Below are 10212 nucleotides of genomic sequence, written 5' to 3'. Positions count from 1 at the left end.
AGCTCTTGGCAAATACACATGTACAATTATTGTTCTCAGGAAAAGTCAAAAGACATTAGTTTCAGCAGAGTAAGTTTGGCAAAACAGAATACAGTTTGCAACAAAGGAATGGGATGCATGCAAATGTGATACCTGCAAAATTGTCTAGAAACCACAGATAAATGTAAACAAATGTCTGAATCTCTCCACAGTCACAAGCTGTGTAAAATACATATGACTCCTTTTCGGTGAAGCGTGATTACTTTCCTTTAACGTATATACAGTTAGGTGCTCATGTGACAGTGAGTTTCACCTGTTTTCTCTGACTTTCTATGTCCAATTCACAACAGAATATAACCCACTCTAGCAGTTAATCCAGGTTCTTGCTTTCAAAAGGCGGACATTTTTTTTGCGATTTGGTGAACGCCGCTACAAATGTGTCTTCAGTCGCAGCTGAGGTCAGTCTACTGAGGTTCTCCTTCTACTCGCCTCTTACGAACTGTGCCAAAAGAACAAAAAGAGATTTTACAGTAATGTAGCTACATGCTTCCTAAAACTATGTGAAATTAAAATGGAAATTGCTTTGAAATAATACAAATAAGAACTCGAGCCATTTTAAGCTCTTGAAATGACAAATGTTATCAATTCCCACATTATGGTACTTAATTTATCAACCATTGGAAGGTTGGTTATGTCTTGCCGGGATCTGCACTCAAGACCACCAGGATTCATTATCATGAGCTGTGGCATACATTTTGTCAGGTTTTGGCATGGGGAACCCCTAATATTGTACACTACAAAATATTACCTCAACAATATGAATTGGATACAGTGTTATACCTTAATTTCATGAGGCAATGTGTCCCTTAGCTAAGGCTCCTTACAGCATGTCAAAATACAGTCAACTGAGTAAGGACAGATTCAATGACTGAGTTCTAGAGCATAAATAGACATTTTTGAGATTCATTACACAAATTCAAAAGGTGATGTACAGACGTTAAAGATGCAAAGGTATAAAGTCATTGCCATGAAGGCTCTCACTAGATAAGGTAATACGGAATAATTTGAAAATCAGGAAAATTCTAAGTCTCAAGTTGCAAAATCAGTAAGAAATTGGGGAACATCTCTACTAGCAATGGAAAGTCTTTGAGCTCACCCCAAAACACAAGTGTTTTTACACAGTTCTCTTGCATAGGAAATCGCTAGTTTTGCTAAATGATCATGGTGTGAGCAAAAGAATTACATTCTCAATCAGGGGACCTATGGTCGCCTTGACGACCCGGGATACGCCATGGATAGATGGCTCCTCCCAGGAGGAGACTACAGCAGAGCGCTCTACTCTAGACCCCGTAAATACCCACCAACAGGACCATTGAAAATACCATCATTTGCTTGCTCCGTAACTTGTTTGGTCGCCTATTGATGAGGTAACACGTTTCTCTTTCCCTAAGGCCTAATCTTCAATTACTGCTTGTGACCATGCAAAGATGCTAGATGAGTATCAGATTATTGTATTTCATCAAAACCCATTTTGAGTGGTCCCCTTTTTTGGCATGGTAATAAAGTACCAAGAAAATACAGACTCCTCAGTGTGAGTTATTTACCAGATGAGGTACTTCCTCTTAAACTTCCAACAAGCCCTGATAATATAAACCACAGCACCTTGGGACTAGTAGTTTATATTTTCACATCCACAAATTATTTTAGGCCAGTTGGCACCCATGTTCCTAGAATAAACTGTAGACATTTTTAAATCCAATTTGGCCCATTATATCGTTAAAAATATCTTATCCTGAATGTAATTTTACCTGGGTTCTCTCTGAAACCATTCTTGAGAAGGATCAAGTTGCAGATTGTTTGTTTTCAAAGAGCAACAGGCCCTACCGTTAACAAACAAGCTAACAGACTTATTTGAATTTAGGGTCACCACTAAAAGTGGCAGTGTCATGAGGAAATACTATGTAAAATATTTATTTTACTACATGATAAGGAAGTGGTATAAAATATAATTTATACCTTTGCTATTGTTCCCAGCAGCAATAACATAAAACTCGGGTAGTTTAGCCAACAGTTACAATATATCATTTCTATGTAACTGGCACTAAGCCTTGGTAAGCTTCCTCTCTCCCTTTTCAATCATAGCATAGCATACATTTTACTGGTATGTATGTATGGATGTATGTATGTGCGGCCTTATATAGCGCTCAAATTACCCTTGGGCATCTCGGCGCTTGCATTGGGAACCCGTCCTGGTTTTTCCCTGTGAGATAACCCGTACTGGGCATCCCCAAGGTGAAAGCCAGGCATCCCGCCGCAGGGGGCCATTGTGGAGATTAAGCAAGCTTGTTGCCCAGAGCTGCAGAGTGTGAACTCGTGCTTAGAGTAGGCACCGAAGCGAGAATTATCGAGTCTGTGGACAATTGGGCTCCAGACCCTGCCGCGTCGGGAATCGAACCCTGGTCCCAGGTCTGACCTCTGCTTCAGGGTATGCCTCCTCTAACCAGTGAGCTACACTGTATATTACAAATAACAAAGGTTGATGGTTAGATTAAGGAACAAAGGAACGCATACCCTGGAAAGCTTACACAAAGCCCCTACAGGGGTCACGCTGTTCTGCTGTTGCCTTGACCCTCTCCTCTACCAAATTCCAGTAATCTGCATAGTCTGGGCATCTTAGTAAACTTTGAGAAGCCCTCTTCTACCCTTCTCAAGAAATTGACTTAAAGTGTTTGCCCACAGACATCACCTATGACACTCTCAAACTTCTTTTGAAGATTGATGTTATCAAGCAAGAACTGAGGTAAGCAATATCAACTCTTTCCCATCATTTGAGTACCATGGCATGCCTGATCAGCCCCTGAGCAGCTTCCATTTAAGCCATTTTTCCAGACCTGCTTGATTATTGAGTGCTCAGCTGCTGAAATTCCAGTCACTTTCATCAAAGGCTTTCTTATTCAGCTCATATGTCCCTAGACAAGGAATCTTGCTCCAATCTTCACTGGTGGCTATCAAACATGGAGGTCTGGAACAGCAAGGACATCTTTGGGCTTGCTCCTGATGCGGTCTTCAAATGAGGTGTCAGAAAATCAGACTGCTGGAGTAGATGGGAAACCAAGCTGAATGCCTTATTCTCTTAAGCCTTGCGGTCCTTGGACTAGCCTTGCCCCCAAATCAAGAAATTCTTTCTGATGCCTTTGTCTTTAGGAGCCTGTCTAATGAACACACATTGTTGAGTGTTCCTCAGAAAACATAATTTTTTAACAAAAGCATATGTCAACAAACCCAGGTGTGAGATCAAAGTTGCTTGCGGATCTCTCCAAAGATCTCTTGAAGCATTATCTATGCAACATTCTTTTGATATCAAAGAGTACTTCTGACAACTCTAGGACTCAAGGGACTGATGGCTGGATCTCTCAAAGACAACTTTAAACTTATGGAATTTACTGCACTTGGACCGTTTTGCATCAATCGTAGGTTATCAGCTTCCACAATTGTGAACTAGCATCTTGATCAGAGCTAGGGAAGCCTTTCTCAGCTGTGGCCATAGTTCTACGCTTAGACTTTCCCCCTTCTCCTTTCTTCCATGATATCTCCTATGAATGAGGCATTTTATCTGCAGGATTATCCTAGTTACCCCAGACTGGCCTTCCCAGGTTTGGTCCCTCCATCTTCTGTAAGTGGTAATGGACTTTCCTTGCCTTTTTTTCTGTCTGATTTGCACCACTTGAGTCCAGAGGATCTTCCCATGCATGGTAATTCAGGATCAATTGAGCCTCCTTACTTGGAAAATCTCTAAGGATCATTGCCTTGGTCAGGCTTTTGGAATTCGCTGTTGACTTGGTCGTCGAATCCTCAGCTCCAGGAAGCAGACCTACTTATAAGCCTGAATGGGCAGCTTGGCTTCAATGGGGTGGGTCTCTGGTTTTCGATGTTGAAGGTGATACTGGGAAGGGGCTTGCACAGAGGAATTTAATAGTGCAGCTCTTTGGAGTAACAAGCGGTACTCAACAATATAATACTGTGAATTAAGGCATTGGTTACCAACGCCAGAACATAAAGAACTCACTTATCACTCATGCTGCATTGATATATTGAGAGCTATCAAAGGCACGCAGAGCCCTGTACCATTTCAAAATTGAAGAGGACATGGGAGGTGTTTATTCCAGAAGAACACCGGCTTCTACAGTGTGAAGTGCAGCTGGAAACTGAGAGCCATGTTCATGTGTGCAGCTCTCATCCTACTCCCTTTCACCACAAAAGCATTAAAGAAGGGCCGCAAGGCACCTTTCCGCCGAGGTCAGTGGACTGCAGCCCAGGGCCACCTGTGTCCAAAGAGATGTATACAGTTTTTTTTCTCTCTCAACTGAAAGCAGAAAAGAGTAAGAGCAGAAGGTGGGAATGAAGGTGAGGTGCTGGTGGTTATCGTATTCTCTATAACTTACAGACCTTGAAAGATGAGAAAGGTAGTGTAGGAAGGACAATGTTAAATACCTGGATCGGTGTAGAATGAAGGAGGTTTGTTAACCTTGTTTTTCACCCACTTCCCAAGCTGTTTTGAGTACTTAAATTGCGTAAGAGTATAAGTGCACCAATAGGAAAGTGATTAAATGTGTAGTAAGTCAAATTTTAATAACTTTAACGATTGTACTACAGTGAACAGAACATATTGCATTTTGCGCAAAGCTGAATGCTTACCCACAAGTCCTCAAGTAAAATGTAGCAAACTTCATATTTGGCTATCGCCCAGATCATTTGGATTATGTACTGAGAAAGGTTACTGCACTGGAGTGGATGGAGGTGTTCACATTCCACTAATACTTAGCATTGGGCTTTTATGCTAGATTAACCCCCAGATCGATCTTATATCAAACTACTAAGATTCACAACCCTTTACTATTAACACAGCGTTAGAAGAGTGCAGTTCCTTGAGCTTACTGGGTATATTTAGAAATTATTGTGATAGAAAAAAACAAAGCTTAGGCCCTTGGTCCCTGGCAGCCCTGTGTAGGTATACTTGGGGGCAGTGGCAGCTTCTCCAATTTTGGGGTTGTGGGGCGGGGGACAAGAAGGGAACAAACACTTACCTGCTCCTGCTACTGCGCCTGCTGCCTCGGTGCTCCATTCCTGACACTGGTCACACTGCACAGGCTCCCAGGGGGCAATCACGTCACTGATCTCATGCTGGTAATACCAGCATGAGCGCAGCGCTGTGATTGGCCCGAGTGGGCCTACTTGATGCTCGCTCAGGCCCAGGGAGCCTGGGGCTTTTCTTCAACCTGGCTGTTGTAACACAGCTGGGAGGGAGAAACATGAGTGCGCATATCTGTTTGGCCCAGCCTAAAATGGCGGGCCAAACTGACATGCGCACTTCCAAGTTCTCTACACTCCTCCCTGTAGCGTGACGCTCGGCAGGATGACCTGCCCTAACCTCGGCTGGCAGTAATGAAAAATAAAATGATAATAAAGTGGTTTTAATATCAATTTATTTTTCAGTGGGGCGACGCTCCTCCGTCATAACGGAGGAGGAGCAGACCCTGCATGGGGGCAGCAAAATCATTGTCCAGAATAAGTGGAAAACACAAATACTTGGGCACAAACCTTTTTTGAGGTTTGGTAGGATGCAAAGCTGCCCTGCCATGCTATGCTCATCCAGGGGCGTAACAAACACCCCCGCAGCCCCTGCGGTGAGGGGGGGTCCCAGTCTTCAGTAGGTGAAGGGGGCCCCCTCACCTCTTCGGTAGAGAGCTGCGAGAGAGAGGCTTGCTCTAAAGCAGCCGCAGTGTGCAGCCTGCTCTGAGCTCCTCCAGGTGACCCGGGCTGAAGAGAAACAAAGTAACAAGTTTCATTGTTTCTCTACAGTCACAGCCACGAGCCAGGCCTGGAAAAAGGATGGGGGCCCTCAGAGACAGCATTCTATACAGGGCACCGTCTCTGTGAAGGGAGGAGGCTGCACAGAGCTGACAGGGGCAGGAGAAGGATTGCAGCTCCAGGAACAGGATCTGATGGGACCCATTGGATTGTAAACAAGCATTTGCAATATATGGTTTTGCATTATATGCATTTACATATATGCAAGTCATATATGGTTTGGATTGGAATTGTTAGTAGTGGAACTCTGTTGTGTGGATTGGATCTGTGTAGTGAAATAATGTGGCATTGTGTGCAGTGTACTTATGTGGATAGTAATTGTGTGGTATTGAGTGTACTGGAATTATGTGGAGTGGAATTGTGTGTCATGGAGTAGGATTGTGTGTCTTGGAGAGAGATTATCTGGAATGGTATATTGTGTTGTGGAGTAGTATGTAGTGGAGTTTACTTATGTGGTGTGCTGTTGAATATTGTAGCATGATGTGGAATTTTGTGGTGTAGATTGGATGTATGTGGTGTGTTGTGTAATTGTGTTGTTGGTTTGAATTATGTAGTTTGTTGTTGAATTATGTGGTGTTGAATGGAAATGTGTAGAGTTGAATTTGTGTGAGGTGGAAGTGTGCGCTGTTGAGTGGAAATTATGTTGAGTGGTATTATGAGGCATGGTGTGAAGTGTAGATATGTGGAATGTTGCTATGTGGCATAGACTGGATTTATGTGGAGTGTATTTATGCAATATAGAGTAGAGCATAATTATGTGGAGGTAAATTATGTGGTGCTGAGTGGTATTAGGTGGAGTGTAATTATGTTGTGTGATGAATTGTGTGGGGATGAATTGTGTGATGTGTGGAATTATGTGGCATGGTGTGGTGTATAATTGTGCGGAGTCAAATTATGCATCATGTTGCAGAGTTGTATTTTATGGAGGATAATTATGTGTTTTGGAGTGGAGTGTAAATATGTTGTGTGAAGTATAATTATATAGTTTGAAGTGGAATTATGTGTTGTTGAAATGTGTTGTGTGGAGTGAAATTATGTGGTTTGGAGTGGTATTAAGTTGTGTGGAATGTTATTATGTGATGTGGAATTATGTGGTATGGAGTGAAGTGGAAATATGTGTTTTTAAATTTTTAGGATTGTAAATATGTGGTATGGAATGTTGTAGGGTTAAATTATTTATAGTTGAATTGTGTGGCATGGAATTATGAGATGTTCAAATGTGCTGTGTGTGGTAGACTTAGCATAGCTGCCAAGATTTCAGATTACTATGTGTGACATTTTCATAATTTCAGTCTAAACAGTGACATTTCAATGACTATGAGTGACACTTTCTCGTGAGCAAAATCAAGCAACGAAGAGGAGGGAAACACATAAATATTAGAAATTACGCCCCTTTTGTTGCAATTAGAAACTCTAAGAAAGTAACTGAACTAAAGTGCGCTAACAGCAGGCTACTGAGAACTGAGCAGAGTCAGACTGCGTGAATGTCACCTATTATTACAGTTAAATTATTTATTTATTTTATTTTATTTTATTTTTGCTATTTTTAAAGCGCGCAAATACCCATACAGGTGTCTCGGCGCTGGTGATCACAGTGATGAAAGCGTCACACTTACCAATCTGAAACCTTGGCATCCATGAGTGAATCATTGTGAAACTGTGCTCTAATTGAAGTGTATTCCTCTGCACCCTCATGGTGACTAGCCTGCCAGGAGTCTTTGCAAACTTGCAAGCGCCAAGCAGTTTTCCATCAGCTACATGTTAATGTAACTCTACAAAATAAATACATAGGATGTTCTCTGCAGAAATCAGAGGTTTGCCTGCGCCAGGTTGCACTTACTCCAGCACTTTAAACAAAGCAGTTCATGTAAGGTCCAATCAGGCCTCCCCTAATGTCTGGTTACTTTGCATAGAAATGCTGCAAAGTTTTTATTAAATGCTAATCTGTGGTCAGATTAAACCTTCGAAAAAGAGCAGCTTTCATCTATGAGTAATCAGTCAGTTTCTGGGATGCTAAAATCACAGTAAGACCCAGTGACCTACCCTCTAGTTCCTCCTCAGTGATCTTCCATTTAGCCAGGAGTGTGAGAGGAGGGGAGATCCGAGCCTGAAGCAGTATGTGCAGTGGTGCGTCTGATGCTCCCAGACTACAGTTAGGACACAGCTCTCTGCGACACGGTAGGCACCTAGTGTGAGAAGTTGGCCTGGCATATGCTGTCCACTAGTTTTAGTGGGCACCTTGCACCAGTCCAAACAACCCTTATTGATGAGGGGTTTAACAACAACCTTTATTGAAAGCTATCCTAGTGGTAGCTATGGAGAGCAGCCTTCAGGCTAAGTCTTGAAGGAGTGTAAAGCAGCTTGGTGTACCAGATTAGAACCTCTTGAATCACTAAATGAAAGTAGAACCACACAAGGTATATATATAAAATATATGTATTTATTTCTAAACACTCTCTACTAATCCCTTTATGAGATTAGAGAGCCTGGCACACAATAATTCAGTTCTAAAACGACAGTAAATAGCACAATATACAATAGGCCCTAGGGGAGGTCCAAACCATATATTAAGAAAGTGGTCTAAGAACCACGACTTGACTAGACACAGTGGCTAGAGTACGTAGAATAGCTGGGACCCTAAGGAACCACCTAAGGTAGTGACACAGGAAACCCACGGGGGACGTGTGCAGTGTGAGAACACAGCCGCGAGCCTCGTACTATTCTATGGGAAAGTCGCAGTTGGAATTTTAGAAGTTAAGGACACTTAGGAGAGGACTTTGAGCAAACACCTTTGTACTTAGGGGGTCCTAGGGCCAGTACCCACGGAGCACCGTAGTACTCGAGTTACCTCACCCAGGTAAGCCGGGTGCATAGGTGTCAAATGGTGTCGGGAATCGTCGTTGATTTCAATGGCGATCTGCTGCAAAGTGCTGCTGCCGGGAAGGAGAGAAGTGTCCGGTGTGATCCAAGATTGGATCGAAGATCAGAAGAACCTGAAAGCAGAGGGGACGGAGTCTGGGTCACTTGCCAGTGACCAGGGGCACGATAGACGAATGCCCACCGATGTCTGGTGTTTCAGGTGCGAAGAGGTGAAGCTTGACTCTGCAGCCACGAGGACCAGGAGGCGTCGAGGACAACCAGGAGCTGGATCCGAGCTGTCCCACAAAGGATGTCGAGTGCTGCGGTGTCGGTGCCCAGATTGGACCCAACAAACCTTGGCAACATCAACCCACGCAGGAAAAGAAAAGATGCTTCTGTGCAGACCAGCAAGGTCTGAGGGACTCCCCAAGCGATAGAGAATCAGGGCACGTCTGGAGCAACCAGGTAAGCTCAATTAAAGTTAAAGTTACCTTCAGGGACCCACCAGTCGACAGGCCAGGGATCGCGAAGGGACCTCGAGAGAAAACACAAAGGGCCAGCTCATGGAACACTCGTGGAGTGTAGGCGGGCAATCTTCAGTGCAAATGCTGCTCGGGGTCAGGGCTACAAGTAACCCAAAGCTCAGCTGTAAGAGATGTTGCAAAGCTAATGCTTCTGCAAAGGGTCGTGGTGTCCAGGTGTTTGGGTTGCACGGTCTTCCAGGAGGGATACAGGCCTCAGAATTGCTGAGTACACAGGTCGACCTCAGAGACCACTGAAACCCACCTCCTGTGTTGCAATATTCTTCGGAGTCCGGCGGGAGCTTCGGAGATGCAAACTAGACAGATGCGTCTTTGGTGCCTGCCAAGCAGGGGAGTAACTCCTTTACTCCAAGGGAGATTCTTCAGTCATCTAGTTCAGAGTAGATCGTCGAAGTTCCAGGATTCAGTATCAGAGTTTCCTCCAGATGTAATCTAAAGTCCTGTAGCCAGGGGTTCCTTTCTTATACCCAAGGAAGGGGTTGGACAAACTCTAGGGACCCACCTATGGGAGTGTCAGGAAAGAGGGGTGGCTAAACCCATTTCCTTTGTACAGTTTTGCGACAGAGCAGGGGCTGGTAGCCCCTGCAACCGGTTTGAGCTGGACTATGCACAGGGACACCAAATGTGCCCCCAGTGCTGAACTTCAAAGCACGCTTGGAGTGCACCCACACAGCCCCAATACACTAAAGCCTGTTTGAGAGGTGGTGACACCTCCCTGTGACAGGAAACCTATTGTCCAGGCCTCCCCTGCCGGAGTTTCGTCCAGCAGCAGGAGGGCAGACTCGTGCCTGTGGCTGGCAGCATCCATTTTGTGATGTTAGCTGGTACCGGGTATACCGGTGCTGTCATGTCCCTCCCTCTAGAAGAGTGGGATCATACTCCCACACCAGTTACTGGTGTGGGGGTATGATTCCAAGGTGTTTTACACCAAACACAACATGTTTCCGTGCAGCCATCCCAAAGT

At 44.1% G+C, this 10212-nt stretch overlaps 1 protein-coding gene across 2 annotated transcripts in view; it reads right to left on the bottom strand.

Moving 5' to 3' along the window:
• Positions 1 to 250: 250 nt before the first annotated feature.
• TMOD2 (tropomodulin 2) overlaps positions 251 to 10212 on the bottom strand; it is a 338026-nt gene continuing 328064 nt past the window's right edge. The window contains exon 10 of one of the 2 annotated variants that reach the window (XM_085644184.1): positions 251 to 478. In XM_085644184.1, the coding sequence (XP_085500310.1) occupies positions 444 to 478 (35 nt within the window). In that variant the 3' untranslated portion in view covers positions 251 to 443. The remainder of the gene's footprint in view (positions 479 to 10212) is intronic. The other variant, XM_085644185.1, reaches the window with a different exon arrangement.

Source organism: Triturus cristatus, chromosome 3_1 (assembly GCF_964204655.1).
Source record: "Triturus cristatus chromosome 3_1, aTriCri1.1, whole genome shotgun sequence".
NCBI classification, from domain to species: Eukaryota; Metazoa; Chordata; class Amphibia; order Caudata; family Salamandridae; genus Triturus; species Triturus cristatus.
This window is presented reverse-complemented; position numbering and strand designations above follow the sequence as displayed.